This window comes from Stigmatopora argus, chromosome 9 (assembly GCF_051989625.1).
Source record: "Stigmatopora argus isolate UIUO_Sarg chromosome 9, RoL_Sarg_1.0, whole genome shotgun sequence".
Taxonomy (NCBI): domain Eukaryota; kingdom Metazoa; phylum Chordata; class Actinopteri; order Syngnathiformes; family Syngnathidae; genus Stigmatopora; species Stigmatopora argus.
This window is the reverse complement of record NC_135395.1, coordinates 7,330,181-7,348,291: the sequence shown is the minus strand read 5'-3', so window position 1 is coordinate 7,348,291 and position 18,111 is coordinate 7,330,181. Positions and strand designations below refer to the sequence as shown.

The window sequence follows — 18,111 nt, the reverse complement described above, 5'->3', positions numbered from 1 at the left end:
AAAGGAGGAAGCAAGACGTTCCCTTATCTTCTAAGAAGAATGCACATCTGGGAAACCGAGCTCCCCCACACCTCCCATGCTAGGCTGATTGGACACTCTAAATTGCCCCTACGTATGAGTGTGAGCGTGAATGGTTGTTTGTCTCCTTGGGCCCCGCGATTGGCTCGCCACCAATTCAGCTGACCCAAAGTGAGCTGGGATAGGCTCTATCACAACCCCCACACCTGCCACCCTAGTGAGGATAAAGCGGTTCAGAAAATGAGATGAGAGATGAGATGTGAATGTAGCTGCTCTTAATGCAGAGAGCACTCATACACACTGGAGTGTGTTGCATTTAGGTCCCACGCGAAAAAGTAGGACAAATATTTGAGGCAGCGTTGGATGCAAGATGAGGCAAGACCTACTGTATGCATGCATGTACATGTGTATGTATATATGTGCTTATATATATGTATGTGTATGTATATATGTGCTTATATATATGTATGTGTATGTATATATGTGCTTATATATATATATATATATATATATATATATATATATATGTATGTGTATGTATATATGTGTGTATGTGTATATATGTATATATGCGTATATTTATTCATGTATTTATTTATTATCTTACTTATTACCTATCTATTTGCGTCTAAAATGCCTTTCCTATTTCTGCATCCTCACCCTCTTGCTACTGTGACAACAAAATTTCCCGAATACGGGATGAATAAAGTTATCCAATCGAATTCTGGACTATCCTGCACGCTGTAGGGGGGTATGGCCACCTCAATCTATAATACTACTCCTGGTTTTCTTGCTTGAAAATTGTGAAGTAAAAAAAAAACCAACACAGGAAGTGTATTTCCCAGGAATGCCTTTTAAACTTATGAAAACACCTTATGTAGAATGTGCGAGTCAGAAGGGGGGGTCACAACAGAAGCACCAGAATGTGGATGCAGAATGTTCTCCTTGTCGGGACGTCCTTTTTTTCTTTACATAGTATTTTATGAAATGGCGGCTGAGTGGTTAGCGCGTCAGCCCAACAGTGGGAGTCCTGGGTTCAAATCCAGGTCGGTCCACCAGTGTGGAGTTTGCATGTTCTGCGTGGGTTTTCTCCAGGTACTCCGGTTTCCTCCCACATTACAAAAACAAGTATGGTAGCCTGATTGGACACTCTTAATTGCCTCTAGATATGAGTGTGAGCGTGAATGGTTGTTTGTCTCCTTGTGCCCTGCGATTGGCTGGCCACCAATTCAGGGCATCCCCCTCCTCTGGCCCTAAGTCAGCTGGGATAGACTCCAGCACCCCCTGCGACCCTAGTGAGGATAAATCGGTTCAAAAAAATGAGATCAGATGAGATTTTATGACATTTCAAGGTCGTTTAGAAACATTTTTGGACCAAAGCAAGTGACTTTGGAGGGGAGAGATGCGAACAAGGAAACAGCAGGTCTTCTATGGGAGGGCGGGTGACACAAAGTGAGGGAAGGAGAGAGCGGATTTGCTTCTTTCTGCGGATGCGAGTGCAAAGAAAAGGAACAGAAGCTTCCATTCGGGCTGGAGGGACGTTGGAGCGCGTTTTGGTGTAAGGTGCGTGCGGTGTGCGGCTTTTTTGAGGGTTTTGCGGCCAAGGAGACTGTGGGGAAACTTTACCGTTTGACTTGTGTCGCTCTTTTACCTTTCTTCCTCCAAAGTGGCTTCTGGAAGTGAGGAAATGTGAAGAAGCTTAAAGTATGGCATGCGAAGATGTTTGCTGCCAATACGATGGCGATGGTGCACTTCGTTTGTATTTTTATGAGTCTCGTCTACTTTTTCTCTTTGGCGACTTGGTGAGTGCCAGATTTTTAGTTGCTGAAATTTCCATCTTTTTTCTTCTTTATTTTTTTTTTTTTTTAAATCTCTAAAGTGTTTGGTTTTCCTGTCTAGTTTAAAGAACACCACAGGACAAACAAGGAAGGATGAAAGGATCTATCCGGAGAATTTTACACGGATTTTAGACCGGCTTTTGGATGGTTACGACAACAGACTAAGACCTGGATTTGGAGGTATGTTTTTAATTTATATTTTTCATTCTAAATCAGTTTGATTCTTTTTACACGCATCAAAACGGCATCAAATTAATTCCTCCTAATAGACATTGAAGTCAACAGCAAGTCAAATCAACTCAGTCAGACATTGACAGAAACAGACGTCCAATTCATTTGGACTGGGAGGGTTGACAAGAACTACTTACAGCCAACCCTCCCACTTTAAATGACTGGGACGTCTATATATGTCAATGGCACTGGAAAATCACATTAAATAATTAATGCGAGGCCTCCCTGCCCAAAAAAATTTAGACATGCCAGCAAGTTTAATGTCAAATTTGCTTAAAAAATAGCCTTTATATTATATTAAGCAAAGATGACGCACACATTTTTCCAACTTCAAGATGACATCACCTCCGTAGGTTTGACCTCAATTTAAAGGAACATCACAAACCACACAATGTAAAACATCATATTTTTATCCTATTTAAGCCTGTATGTCTCTGCTTATATAATCGTGTCGCAAGGAAAATGCTTAATGCACAGTTCAAGTGCTAAAAGTGCAGATTTATTTCTCAAGCATGCCTGAAACCAATGCATATGCATTATGGCACCATCACATTGAAGCTTATCCCTACTGCAAAGATTTTATTCAAGGGAGGGGAAAAGTTAAAAAATAAGGATTTCAGTTTAATTTTTATAACATCCATTAGGCAGATTTGGCTGACTTCATTCTGACAGACTGTAAGGCCTGAAGATGCAGTTAATGCAAAATGTTAAGTGTAAATAAGACTCATGGATTACGTTGTGTGCGGCATTTAAAGTTGAACTTGATATGTTTTCACTGTCTTATCAGGTCCTGTCACTGAGGTCAAGACAGACATTTATGTGACAAGTTTTGGTCCTGTCTCAGATGTTGAAATGGTATGCACATCAATTGTTAAAACTTCAATGTATTTTATTCTAATACATTGCTTAAAAAGTTGGAGATTCATCAGATTGTCACTCCAGGTCAAGAGGAAAAGACAAGGAAAATCCCAGTGTTTTACCAGACAAGATGTCTGTCATAGCACTACCAAGACTGACCAGTATTAGATTAGATTAGATTAGATAACTTTATTCATCCCGTATTTGGGAAATTTCATTGTCACAGTAGCAAGAGGGTGAGAATACAGACACAGGAAAATACATTTTAGTCATAAATAAATAGGTAATAAATAAAATAAAATAAATAAATAAATAAATACATAAATATATATATATATATATATATATATATATATATATATAAATAAATAACTATATAAATACATAAATATATAAATAAATAAATATCGAATATAATATCGAATATCGAATGATATGATAAATAATAAAACATTGAAATAATATGTCTACATTCACACTGCAGTTCAATTACGATATTTTGCCCATATGCGACATGTATGTCATTTTTTACAGTGGACGAAGGTGCAAAAAATGCATTTTCCTTCTTGATTCTCCACGTGAAGCTATCAGGTTTTTAAAAAAAGCCCACAGTAGCATAAACTCCTGAAAAAAATCATTTAGAAGCACTGATGATGGCATTGTCAATAAGAGTCAACTGCCACATTTAAAAGGAAAGTAAGGGTGATTATTTCTCCCTGCAACTGGCCCAAATGACCTCAATCACACGGAATTACCAAAATCTGATTTGCTGGGTGGAAGAAGGTGCAAAATGCCAATGTTAGCTGTACACAAAAATACAATTCCAAGTGTACCACAGTTTACCTACAATTCAATTTGTTCTGTTCTCAAAAAATCACATAATAGATTTTCAACTGTAGTAGATTAGATTATAACTTTATTTCATCCCGTATTCGGGAAATTTCCTTGGTTGCAGTAGCAAGACAGACACACAAGACATTGTAGACCTAGGTAAAAAACTGGAGCCACACACATAAAGTCCACAAGGTGGACCTTCTGCAGACATAATAGATTTTCAACTGTATTAGATTAGATTATAACTTTATTTCATCCCGTATTCGGGAAATTTCCTTGGTTGCAGTAGCAAGACAGACACACAAGACATTGTAGACCTCGGTAAAAAACTGGAGCCACACACAGGAAGTCCACAAGGTGGACCTTCTGCAGACATAATAGATTTTCAACTGTAGTAGATTAGATTATAACTTTATTTCATCCCAGATTTGGGAAATTTCCTTGGTTGCATTAGCAAGACAAACACAGAAGACATTGTAGACCTGGTAAAAAAACTGGAGCCACACACAGGAAGTCCACAAGGTGTAATTTCTGCAGACATAATAGATTTTCAACTGTAGAAGATTTGATTATAACTTTATTTCATCCCATATTTGGGAAATTTCCTTGGTTGCATTAGCAAGACAGACACAGAAGACATTGTAGACCTAGGTAAAAAACTGGAGCCACACACAGGAAGTCCACAAGGTAGACCTTCTGCAGACTGAGACTGAGGTTATATATGCAGAATTCAAACTGATCCGCACAGTCCCTCAGTAGTCTGGAGGTTTTAAAAGTAGTTTTTATTATCAATATTTAGAATATAACATTTAATTGTTCCCTTTTTCGAGCAGTGTAATATCAGTCTCAGTCCAGAATATACTGTATATTGACAATATTTCATGTCTTGTTTTGTCTATTTCACGTATTAGGAATACACAATGGATGTGTTCTTTCGTCAGACGTGGGTGGACCGCAGATTGATTTATGAGGGGCCCATTGAGATTTTGAGGCTCAACAACTTGATGGTGACCAAAGTGTGGACGCCAGACACTTTCTTCAGGAACGGCAAAAAGTCAGTGGCCCACAACATGACGGCACCCAACAAACTGTTCCGTATCATGAAGAACGGGACCATACTCTACACGATGAGGTCCTGTGCCGACCCTTTTTAATACATCATTTACATTCAGAAACAAACCTTTTGCGTTTCACTTAATATTCAGAAAATTAATAAATTTTTAGCTTGAGTTGAAACTCCGAAAGTAATCGTAGGATATTTTTAAGTGGATATAATTATTAGAGGAACGGGAAGGATGTTTTTGCCGGTTTTTAACTGTCTCCCTTTGTTGTCTTTTATGGTAACAGATTGACGATTAGTGCAGAATGCCCCATGAAGCTTGTGAATTTTCCCATGGATGGACATGCGTGCCCTCTCAAGTTTGGAAGCTGTAAGTTTTGCGTGAGTGTGTTTGACGCACACGAAAAAAATAAAAACAAAAACTCAATCCCGTGACAGTTTCCATTTTGGTACTGAAATGGATTCTTTGCTGAAACGCAAAACGTCTGTCTGGCAACAATAAATAATGACATATTTCATTGCGAACAATGAAAGCTCCAGCTCAGCACCATTGTTTTTGGGGGAGTCTACTGGTCAGCAGAAATGCCTTATCTCAATTAAACTAGCTTCTCAAATAGAGCAGCTCATTCTTATCGAAGAAAAGCAGCAATTTAGAGATGATATCTGCAAAGGAGAAACAAGGAATGGAAATCATGTTTGCCTTTGCTCTTGGGCAATCTCTGTCAATTACACAGCATGATGACATTGGAGAGGACAAATTCCAGTTTTTCTGTGTTTGTCATCCATTCCTCCTGCTCCGCCCCTTCCGTTCTCCTGGTGCTCACCTCCAGTCAGGAGGAAAGAACCCTAGATGTGATGTGGCCTGAAGCTAAGGAAAGGTCAGAATCCCATCCCGTGCCCCGGGATAGCAAGGACCTATGCAGCTACTTTCCATATCTGGCTTATGTATGTGTACGTGTGCTCATTTCCCCCTCTTTCTCCTTTGCCTTCATTCCCCCGCGCTCCCTTTTTTTTGCTACTCCATCTGGACTTGTGCGCGCACTCCATGACACACCAGAGTCATTTCGTTTTGGCAGCACAGTTGGTATCCTGCTGGTGTAGAGTCCCATAGGGAGTGGAAGGCAAAGACAGCTGTCATTTTGTTGTGCATTTATTGAGTGGGTAAAGTACTCAGAGGGAGAAATTGGGACATTAAACGCCATCTTGATATGAAATAAGGCAGTCGCACAACAGGATTGATGGCAGGTTTTTTTCAGAGATGACAGCAGAGTTGGCAAGAGTGGTCATCTGTACTCAAGCAAAAGTGTGTAAAAAAAATGATAAACCATTTTCAGAGCTGCCCACTACTCTGGAATTTCAGGAGTTTACCCAGAAATGCAAGGCAAACTCCACCTTAAACTCCAGAAATCCCCCAAAATTGTCACTTAAATTTCGGAAAAGTACCAAATTTCCCACTTAAATGGGTGAATCGCATTCACTCAGGATAAACTCTGGAAATGGGACAAGGGTACTCCTGAAATGGGGTCAACGGAGGTTGGCAGCTCTGCATTTTTCCCTCCTGACAATTGTGCAAAATACTCATCACGATAAGTTGCTGTGTAGTTAACCTTGTGACTAGAGCTAAAAGTAGAAATTAGCGTACGGCTCGTACGGTGTTTGTAAGGTTTTTTGGGGGTTTGTAAGGGGAATCATAATCATTTATAAGGGCAGTTATCGGCAGAGGTTGACAGGTATGATAAATGTTTTTTCATGGCTACGTGTGCTGAGCATTTGCCAGTTACCAGTACCCATGCAATCAAAATTATGGGTGCGCATTATACTCGAATAAAAATGTTAAGTCCTTATTTAATTTTCAAGTTTATTATAGTTCAAAATGTATTTTTTTAGACCGGCCAGAGTTACCGTTCAAGCGTCTCGCTTGCTTTGTTCTTCTTGTTGTTCTTGTACGTCTTGCTAAGGATGCTAAAATTGCAACTCCTTTTTTTAGCTCTATTTTAGGTACTATGTATATTCTTATCGCTCCTCAGAGCCCGTCTTTTACTTTTTTTTGTCATGGCTTATTAATTGCAATAAATAATTGCGAACTTATTGTTGCCAGTACATGATATGAAGTAAATGAAGTAAAGACAAAATATTTTTTGGAGTTATCATTTATTGACTTACTGACAGCAAGTATGATTGATTTGCCCAGATGCCTATCCAAAAACTGAGATGATCTATACTTGGACCAAAGGCCCTGAGCACTCAGTGGAGGTTCCTCCCGAGTCATCTAGCTTGGTTCAGTATGATCTCATTGGCCAGACGGTCTCCAGTGAAACCATTAAATCCATCACAGGTGAGACTTTTGCGAACTTTCAGTATTTTGCCAACCTGTGACTGCTGTCGCCATGTGTTGCTTTTTTCGCTCTTTTATTGACTCGAGGGATATTCAGCTGTCCTCACGTGTCATGTTGAAACATATTTTTGGCTTTTTTCCCGCCCCTTTCTTTTAAACACATGCCAATGCTAGAGAAATATTTTAGCAGCCTCAAGATGATGTACATGGCATCAATCCTCTTAAGTCAAAATGTTCGTTTGTTTTTCAAGATTTTTGATAATATAAAGAAAAATCTCAACTGTCTAGAGCAGGGGAGTCAAACTCATTTTTTGTCGGGTGCCACGTTGATTAATGATTTTTAATAATTGATTGATAGATCATTTTTGGACATTAAAATTAGTACAAATCTTCTCTTTGAGCCTCTTAATAGTTCTCTTAATTATTAATAGTTCTCTTCTAGTGGATTTGTCACATTTATTTACAATTTTTTTAAATCAGAAAATAGGGCAAATATAGTCTTCTAGTGGATTTGTCAAATTTATTTACACATTTTTAAATCAGAAAAAAGGGCAAATGTTAAATTTATATAATGTTTTAACTTTTTCCCATCACATCTCATTTTCTGAACCACTTTATCCTCATAATGGTCGCAGGGTTTTAACCTTTTGTTTTTTATTTTAAAAGGAAAGGGTACATATAAATATTGCATTTTTTCAAATCTGTTTATTTGCAGTAAAAAACAGAAGGGGAAAGAGCAAACATTTTAGATATAATATTTAGATATTTAAAAATAAATCAGATTAAAAAGACTGGATAAAAAGCCCTAAATATTCAGTTTGTTATAAATCTAAAACAGATTAAAAAAAATGCTTTTTGAACTAAAAACAACACAAAAAGGAAAAAAAAAAACAATTTGGGCTGAAAAAAATGCAATTATTGATTTAAAAGGGGGAAAACGGAATATTCCCTATACATCTATCATCTTGATTTGAATTTGATCATGAAACAGAAAGTCAGCTACCATGATTTACTTTCTTGGGCCGCACAAAATGATGTGGTGGGCCAGATTTGGCCCCCGAGACACCACTTTGACATCTGTGGTCAAAAGCTTTCCATGAGTGAAAACTGTCAGAAATTTTGGTTGGCCACACTAATTCTTCTTTCGTTGCGTTGCAGGTGAATATGTGGTGATGACGGTCTTCTTCCACTTGAAACGAAAAATGGGCTACTTTATGATTCAAACATATATCCCCTGCATTATGACAGTAATCCTCTCCCAAGTGTCCTTCTGGATAAATAAAGAGTCGGTTCCGGCACGCACCGTTTTTGGTATGTAGACCCCACTCATTGTGTCCAACCTTCCATCTCACTGTTAATTTGTTTGGAGTGCCTCCTCTCTCTGTGTAATTATGCTGAATATCTGGAGCTGCTATGCTTGTAACAATATTCTTTGAGCACTAAGATTAGACAAGTTATTAAATGCACCTTTTAAGTACGTACACTAGAGCCAACTAAAATGACAATGGGAAGCATGTAGGTCAAATAACAAACAATGAAAGAATTCAACACTGAAAACTTTATGTCTCATTTTGTCTATGTTGATTTTTATTTTATTTTTTAAATTCAGCTCATGAAAAATGTGGTAGCAAAATTGTTGTAATGAAAACTTGTGTTGTCCAATTAAGTTTTTAGGTTATCTTTTCTGCCATATTGTTACGATCGGGGATGGAGGACCCCAAAGCAGGCGGTACTCGGTCTTTTGGTCGCCGGTCTTTTGGTCGCCGGTTTTCTGGTCGCCGGTCTTTTGGTCGCCGATCTTTTGGTCGCCCGAAAGGTTATTGATAATTACCATTTAAATCGTTGCTCAAATTCCCTAAATACAAACTGTGAATTATTATTTAGTCATACTTAATGCCCTATTAATTAGTAGGCTAAAGAAAAGCTCCAAATTTCCCGTAATTTTATTGTGTTTTGTTGGAGAACTTGTTAAGACCCTGACAGACGTAGCTTCTTAAAGTGACAACGCATGTACATACAAAGTCTTTTACACTCACACGTCCACTCAGTGAAACTGCTCAGGGCCATTGTTGGCTTTTATTGATGCGTAGACCGTGTTGTTTTACCTTGTTTTGTCGCCGGTCTTTTGGTCGCCCGTTGTTTGGGTCCGGGCGACCAAATGACCGGCGACCAAAAGACCGGCGACCAAAAGACGGCGACCAAAAGACCGGCGACCAAACGAATGCACACGAAGCAGGCAAGGGCAGCAAGTCTGGTTCTCAAATCTTTATTAAAACCGTCCAAGAGACGGGCAAATGCACCTAAGGGAGTAGCGTAGGGGAGTAGTTAGTCGTGAAAGGAAGGACGAAGTATGTCGTGGAGTCCAGAGTGGAGGGTACAATGAGTGAGAGCGAAGTCGTTGTCCGTGCTCGTGGGATTGAGCGTGGTCGGAATCCTGGGAGCAAAAACAAGAGGTCGTAGATTAGTAGAGAGGGTACTTAACAGTGAACTGATTAAGACGATCTAGCAGCGTGCTCATGGTCTTCTTGGCTTTAAATATTCCCCACTTTTTGCACAGCAACGCGCTCGTAACATAACAAACAAATTTAAATGAACTTGGATTACGATGCAGACACTCAAAAATAAGTTTAATCTAACCTTACACTAAACTTAATTCTAATTTTGTTTTGTTGGCTCTGTTTGCCCCGCCTCCACCCTGACTTTCAGATGCAACCTATCGAGGGTTGTTTGCTTTTGTATTCCCTTCAAAATATTCCGAAAATGATGCACACAAATGTCCTCACTATAGGATAACGCACGACCACTTGCCAAAGAGAAGCAGTATAGACGCCATTCGCACTGACTAGCGGGGGGAAAAACATTGAAAAAATGCAACGCTCCGCCCAGTGGTCGTAGAGACATTACACGAGGGAGTTGCGGGGAAAGAGACAGTGGCCATGATGTTCTTATGAGCAGCCTCTCGTGTCCGCTGTATGCTCGTATATCAAAATGTGTCTCATATCTCAAGATAAATATTTGCCCGAAATTTTACTCCTATCTCAAATTGCTCGTATGTTGGGGCACTCGTATCTCGAGGTACCACTGTATATTAAATTTGCTTGTTGCCTTGGTAATGGTGTAGTGGTTCACTTGCCTGACTTCGGTGCTGGCAGTGTGGGATTGATTCCCGCTCGGTGGTGGCGTGATTGTGAGTGCGATTGGTTGTTTGTCTAAGTGTGTGCCCTATGATTGGTTGGCCACATGTTCAGGGTGTAGTCCGGCTATTGCCCCAAGTCTGCTGGGCTAGGCTCCAGCACCCCATGACCCTGACTTGGATATGTGTTTTTTAAAGTGAATTAATGAATAAATTATCTTCTAATGGCCCTTTGTAACAAGTCATGACGTATCAAGGGGTAAATTTCTTTCATCCGTGGCTAACCCAGAGGTTGCGGGTTCGATTACACGCCCTGGTGAGCTCTGTAAAGCATGCACGAGCAAGATACTGAACCCCAGATTGCTCCTGATGGCAAAGCGCTTTGTGTGCCGTGAAGGTGGAAAAGCGCTGGATAAGTATAAGTCCATCTGATAATGAAATAATTTTCCTGAACTGTCTGTTATATTCGTGCACAAGACTTCTAACCTGTTTTACTATTATTTTATTAAAGACATCTATTGTTATGTATAATTTAATATATTGACTTTTGAGCCTTGAGGTACATTTCACCTATTTGTTTGCCTTTGATTGGCATACCATTATAATACAGCGGTCATGTCACGGACACAAGGCGATGCATTTATGTTGATTGAGGACTCTGGCACAGAGAATGTTCTAGACTGCCAATGCAAAGGGGATTTTCTCCAAATTCAATTATTGCTATTGGTTAAAGACAGAGGACGAGTCATGCACTGTTGGCATATAGAGCATCTTTCTATTTTTGTAACAGTTACACGTGACCTTGTATACTCTCTTGCATACACACTTATCTTCTCTATTTTTTCATGGCATCGTGACAATGACAATGTGACATTCCATCAGATTCATTACATTGTGTCCTTTAGCACTGTCATACACATTTTTATTTAGTCTGTGCCTGTGGTTTTGTTATCAAAGGGTGAATCTGAACTTATTGTACATTTTCAACAAGACAAATTTGTACAAAAAAAGAAAAGTTGGACATCTACTAAATAAGTCATTAGTGATGTCCCAATCCGATACTAAGCATGGGCGCTCTTTATGGCTATTTTTGGAGTATCTTACAGTATCTAAAGAGATTGTTTTTTTCCTGCTGTAATTCAAATCTTTAGCCAAACAACGGTTATGGTTAAACTTACTTCACTTTCTAAACAAATGGTAGTAACAGAGCCTCGTGTATTATTGGTTGTCATTTACTGGTTACATTTTTTTACTGTTTTAAAACTATGGGCATGGGATCAACGATGGCAAAGCATATCTTTAAAAAAACAGAATCCGATAAAAAGTAAAAAAAAAATCATCATCGGGACATCTCTAGTAATTACTAGTTCAACTAAACACAAATTAGCGCTTCATAGGACACTATAAACATCCAATCCATTTTTGATGACCAAAAATAGTTACTTCCCCATTAAAGTAATGCATAAAATTGCTATGATGTTTTTTTCCCTGTGACTCTAATGAGGATAAGAAAACCGTATAGATTTTATGTTACATGCGTTGAAGCACTGAGTTGGAACGTAAAACAACACTCAGAAAAATAAGTGTGTTTGGTGCAGTTTCTATTTCAGACCTACAGTATATTACAGAGTTGTTGTGCTTGCTTTAATGTGGCAGGTTGTCTCGGTTCACTTCCCCTAATCCCAGAGCAAAGCCACTTCTGTCACTTTTTTCCTTACAATCTCTCATTTTGAACCTCTAAAGGCATCACCACCGTGCTGACCATGACGACGCTCAGCATCAGCGCTCGCCACTCCCTTCCCAAGGTGTCGTACGCCACCGCCATGGATTGGTTTATAGCCGTCTGCTTCGCCTTTGTCTTTTCTGCCCTCATCGAGTTTGCCGCTGTCAACTACTTCACCAACGCGGAGATGGAGCGGGCCAAAAAGAAGCCGGGCAAATGCCCCCCTGTTCCTCAAAGTACACCAGTCAAGGTCAAGGACATGGACGAAGTGCTGCAGGTAAATTCTTCGAAGATAAACGTGCTTGATTTTGCGATAGCAAATGTGCTTGCTGTGCCTTCTTCTAGAGCAAGCGTGTCAGACTCGGGTTGGTTCACGGGCCGCTTTAACGTCAACTTGATTTCACGGGGGCCGGACCATTTTAGAAATAATATTTAGGTTTTTTTTAAATAAATGGATTAAAAGAACTGGATTAAAAGCCATGACTATTCAGTTTTTTTTATAGAGCTAAAACAATGTTTTAAGCTCGTATCTCGAGGTACCACTGTATATGCAAAACAGGGTCATTCCCAGTGCTTTATAAGTTTGTTGGACCGCCAGGATTTCCGCCAGCAATCCACCCTTCGTGAAGTCAAGTACATATAGTAAAACTGTAAAAGCTAATGTAAGGTCAAATTAAAATGAATAAATTGTTGGCTTGGGAGAAAGTAAAGACTGTTAACAACCCTGACAAATTTGAATGAATAAAAAAAATAAGTACATGTAATTAGGCTTTGAAACAGCTTACCCTGTTAGCACTAGGATTTTGTAGGCTATGCATGCCGACTGTCAATCAACTTTTGGCACTTGCTAGCGCTGATGCTAATGCGTTTAGCATGTTTCATTTGTCAACACAATCGTCATGTTTAAATCACCAGAGCTGGAGTAGAATTTTGAAGGAGAAGACTGCGTTTATCCTTTTACGTATTATTATCATCAATACTTCCTGGTTAAAAGTGGTGAACGCATCGACCTCACAGTTCTGAGATCCAGGGTTCAATCCCAGGTTGTGACCTTCCCGTGTGGGGTTTGCATGCGCTCCCCGGGCTTAAGTGGGCTTTCTCTGGGTATGCTTGGTAGGCTGCTTGAACTCTTGATGGTTGTCCATGGCCTGCTACCTTTCGATGCCTTGGATAGGCGCGTTTGAAACTCTTAGTTTCTGTTTTTAGTGTAATATAGAAAATGGTGAATGGAAATGAGCACAATATCTTTAAATTCTCGACTTAAAAATATGCATATGTCAGTTGTTTCCGCTGACTTCTTTAAGTTGCCCTCTCCAGTCCAAATCCCACTTTGCTGTAATCATGCACGAATGCAGTCGAGTGACAACAGCACTTCAGTGGATTAGTAGGTTGCCACGGCAACACAGCCTGGTTGCATCTGTATAGGTTTCGCCAATGCTTGTTGGCGGAAATGACAGTTTTACACAAAAGTGGGTCCTCTTGACCCCAGAAGGGAAGTTGCATGATGAGTCCACTTTAACGGTATTTCACAGCTGATAACAAGCAAACACATGCACTCCACCGCTATGTCCACATTGGACACAATAACGGAATATTTTCAGTTTCAAAGGTTGGCCGGGGGTGGATTATTCCTGGAAATGCTTTACTGCCAGGCAGCTTCACACTCCTGCCTGGTGGAAAACATCAACTCCCAAAGGATAAGCTTCTTTGACTCTATACTGCTTTACCACTGTGATGTTCTACTATACCTACTTTCTGTTTTAAGCTTGTGTGAAATGAGTGAAATCCTTTATAAGTGACATCTGCATTACTTTGACGTCGTGATGAAGGCCATCTGTGACGGCCTCTGTATTCAGATCAATCAGTTTGCACTGTACGAACATAAGGGAAAAGAAAGTTATTTTTTCACATCCATTTTTAGCACCGCTTATACTTGTCAGAGTCGTAATTAAAAAAAGGTGGACTACACCCTAAACTGGTCACCAGTCAACTTTTAGGGCACTCACAGAGACATAAAATTATTCACACTAATACACCACCACACAGAGTGGGAATCGATACTAAGCCACCCGCTCCAAAGTAAAAAATAAATAAATAATAATATCTTTTCTTTTATTCATTCCTTTTCCATACCGCTTATTAGATTAGATTAGCTACTGCCACTGGCTGCAGCTTGAATGGCGCCATTTTGAATTTTTATCTATATATTTATTCATTTTTTAAATTTATTTATCCTAACAAGGGTCATGGGGGAAGCTGGAGCCTGTCCCAGCCAACTACGGCACAGGTGTCAAAGTGGCGGCCCGTGGGCCAAATGTGGCCCACCGCATCATTTTGTGTGGCCCGAGAAAGTAAATGATGAGTGCCAACTTTCTGTTTTATGATGAAATTCAAATGAAGATTGTAGATTATTTCCTGTTTCCTCATTTACATCAATAATTGCAAACAATTTGTACTAAGTTGAATGTCCAAAAATGATCTATCGATTAGCACGATCAGGGAAAGCTGTCAATTTATTAATTGATTAATTTTGGCAGCCTAGTTGGTAGACATAACGGCTCTCCGGATGTAATCGAAACTACCACGTGGCCCCCGACAAAAAATGAGTTTGACACCCCTGAACTACGGGCTACGGGCAGTAGGCGGGGGTACACCCTGAATTGGTTGCCAGCCAATCGCAGGGCACAGAGAGACGAACAGCCATTCATTCTCACCCTGCTACCACTTTTTTTCATTCATTCATTCATTTTCTGAACTGTTTATCCTCACATGGATCACAGGGGTGGTGCTGGTGCCTATCCCAGCTGACAACAGGCAGGCTACACCTTGAATTAGTGGTGGCCAGCCAATCGCAGGGCACGAGGAGACGGAGTACCCGGAGAAAATCCACGCAAGCCCGGGGAGACCATACAAACTCCACTCTGAATCCAGTATATGTTTTGTACATATACTATATATACAATTCTGTTGACTGTTTAATAGGTTAATTTCCCGGAATTTTATATTAACTGGGCATAACATGAACAGCATAGCATTGGCCAAGTCTCAATGGATAGTGTGGCTATCTTTGCTTTTGGTCAAAGGTCATGTTAAATTTTACTGTTCAACTCCTTTTCTAAGAGCAGCAAAATGCCCAAACAGTTCTGAATCCCATTCAGAAGTTTTGAGAAGGTCAATTTAAACCCACCAGTAAAGGTTGCATTTGAAAAGTTCATCCTGAAATTTCACCATGAAGTCAAATAACCCCAATGTTTTGTGAGTAGTGTGTGACTTGGGAAATAATGCAACTTTTTTGAATACATAACCGAAAAAAAAAACCAAACAAGAATGGAAGTGCTGAATACATTTTCTGTACTTTGACAGCAAAACCCGGACACAAATGGCAACCTAAGGAAGCGGATGAATTACATTACTCACCAAGACATAAACTACCAGAAAGCCCAGTCCACAAGCAACATTTCAGGAGTGGGCAGGCCTCGACCGCTTAGACCTTTAAACAGCAGCGTCAATGGCAGCTCCACCACCCTTTCCCGCTCCAGTCCCAAATCCGAGAGCGTCCTCAGCGTGAATTCCTCGTCGGAGGAAAAACAGCTCGTGAAAACCACGCCTCAGGCTGCGACTTCCACGCCAGACGTGACGCCGGCTTCGGCGGCGATACCGCGCGGGCAAAACCCCGCCTCCGCTTCCCTGCAGCATCTGCTGGGGCCTAAACTGGAGCGCCTCCAGATGATGGGTAACAAAGTGGAGCTAAAACAGACTCCGTGTTCCCAGCCCACCTCTGCCGGCATGGGCGGAACCAGCAAAATTGACAAGTACGCGCGGATCCTTTTCCCGGTGTCTTTTGGGGCATTTAACATGGTTTATTGGGTGGTTTACTTATCCAAGGACACCATGGTGGCTAAGGGAGGCTAGACCCCCGCCATCAAGCGTGAGGCGCCGATTTGTTTCACAGATTGGAAGCAAATAAGAAATATAAGCAATGTGAGAAATATGCTGCCAAAATCAGAACACAAGAACCTTCATATAGTGAAACTAGCCCACTGGATTATGATTTTCTCCTATTTTTATTATTGGATTGGATTGGATTGGATAACTTTATTCATCCCGTATTCGGGAAATTTCGTTGTCACAGTAGCAAGAGGGTGAGAATGCAGATATGGGAAAATACTTTTTAGACATAAATAGATAATAAATAAGTCAATAAAAAAATAAATACATAAATAAATCTAAATAAATAAATAAGCGTGTTGCTGAAATATTGATATATTAATAATCATATTTTTTTATTTTTTTATTTAATTTATTTTATTTAAAAATAAAATAAAAATATTAAATAAATTTATCTTAAGAATAAATACTGAAATAAATGCTTGTGGATGTGTATTTAAAGCTCTTCACCAGCTACCACTGCAGTATGAAGCAGCGCATGAGATGACTATTTTTCTATCCTGTATACGGCAATATATGCGTGAATGTGTGCACTGCCATTTAAACTGTACACATGTATATAGTTTTATTTGTACTTATTTGGTCAATTGCAATGCCCTGACTTTTGTATATTAAGATCTTGTTAACTCATTGCCTGCCGTTGACAGCGATAGACGTCATTTCAACCGGGAGGTCTGGTTCTGCGAGGGGCCAATGAACATTCATTTAATCGTCAATGAGATAATGGTATGAAGGAACTCCTTTATGTACAGCGTTGAGACAGCAAGAATTAGCCGTGAATTGAAAAAGTGGAAGACAAATGAAAGATTTGGATTTGAAATGAAAAAATATATATATTTGGTCTCATCGTAGTCATCAGACGTATGAAAAACCTGTTGTACAGCACTTAATCACAAAGCAACAATCTTATACAAGATATATGAATTCATTCTGTGTTCAGCAACACACTCAAAAAATAATATTTGGGAATCAAGCAGTTATGTAACTGATTAAATGGCATAGAAAATGCTTTCTGGATAGTCAACCACTCCAACAATAAAGTTGCTAGCTGAATCTTTTCCATTTATTTGAAAGGTAGATTGTAACAGACAATTGATATGTGAATGAATTCCACTGTCACTTTGAAAAATGATTTCAGTTTGTTAAGTGACCCTGTTCATAAAAATCATATTTTGCTGTTTTTTTAATTGAAATTCTTGTGCATATATATATATATATACATATACATATATATACAAATATACATATATATGTATATGTATATATATACATATACATATTGGGTGGTTTACTTATCCAAGGACATATATATATATATATATATATATATATATATATATATATATATATATATATATATATATATATATATATATATATATATATAATAATTTATGTCAAAGTTAGCCTCTTCATCATTGAAACCAATGGCGTAATTGAAGGTAACGATTCCGCCAGAGGGCGTATGACTCAATGGAAAATGGTAGTCGAGACTCGTTGAGGTTATCGTGCGACGAGTCGGAATACGAAATTGAAAGTGGGTCAGAGGAGGAAGTAAGTCCATGATTCTGGAGATAATTTACCAGATAAATTCAAACTGAGGTGGCCTGGTAGGAGAGTGGTTAGCATGTCCACCTCACAATTCTGAAATATATATAATATAATAATATCTGAATATATATATACATATATATATATATATATATATATATATATATATATATATATATATATATATATATATATATATATATATATATATATATATATATATATATATATATATATATATATATATATATATAGCTGCGTTGATGGTGCACATAGAAGGAAGTGGACCAGCCGGTAAGTAGCCCATTGTGTTGTTTTGATCAAAACATTTTACCGAAGACTGCTACCACCAAGTGACAAATGACGTGTTGCCAATGATAATAACAATGATATGGGATTCAAAACAAAAAGACATTAATACCTTAGGACACCAGTAAAAAAACTCCCAGTTTTAATATCCTCAGATAATAATTTATAGAGATCTGATGTTAGGGCTCTCCTCAGTCTCTCTTTTTCTCTCACCTACATATGTCGTCTTATGGCGATTCTGCCTTTGGGTTGAACATATTTAAATCATTTTCT

The 18,111-nt window shown here is 39.0% G+C and overlaps 1 protein-coding gene across 3 annotated transcripts; it reads left to right on the top strand.

The window, feature by feature from the left end:
• The first annotated feature begins 1,485 nt into the window (after window positions 1-1,485).
• Window positions 1,486-17,031, top strand: gabra4 (gamma-aminobutyric acid type A receptor subunit alpha4). Of its 3 annotated transcripts, none has more exons than XM_077609953.1 (10): window positions 1,486-1,581; window positions 1,686-1,820; window positions 1,918-2,036; window positions 2,875-2,942; window positions 4,691-4,833; window positions 5,127-5,209; window positions 7,031-7,174; window positions 8,333-8,485; window positions 12,051-12,307; window positions 15,394-17,031. In XM_077609953.1, exons 2-10 carry the CDS (start codon window positions 1,738-1,740, stop codon window positions 15,940-15,942), a joined length of 1,599 nt encoding a protein of 532 aa, XP_077466079.1. In that variant the 5' UTR covers window positions 1,486-1,581; window positions 1,686-1,737; the 3' UTR covers window positions 15,943-17,031. The 3 variants fall into 3 exon arrangements, with proteins under 3 accessions (XP_077466079.1, XP_077466077.1, XP_077466078.1); XM_077609951.1 differs by having other exon boundaries at window positions 4,691-4,911; XM_077609952.1 differs by having other exon boundaries at window positions 1,518-1,820; window positions 4,691-4,911.
• Window positions 17,032-18,111: the final 1,080 nt, after the last annotated feature.

Bases quoted from the DNA above. Each gene is read 5' to 3' on its own strand.
- gabra4 (XM_077609951.1), top strand. From the start codon at position 1,738: ATGTTTGCTGCCAATACGATGGCGATGGTGCACTTCGTTTGTATTTTT. The intron at 2,037-2,874 runs GTATGTTTTTAA...CTGTCTTATCAG, and splicing joins ACTAAGACCTGGATTTGGAG to GTCCTGTCACTGAGGTCAAG. The intron at 12,308-15,393 runs GTAAATTCTTCG...GTACTTTGACAG, and splicing joins ACATGGACGAAGTGCTGCAG to CAAAACCCGGACACAAATGG.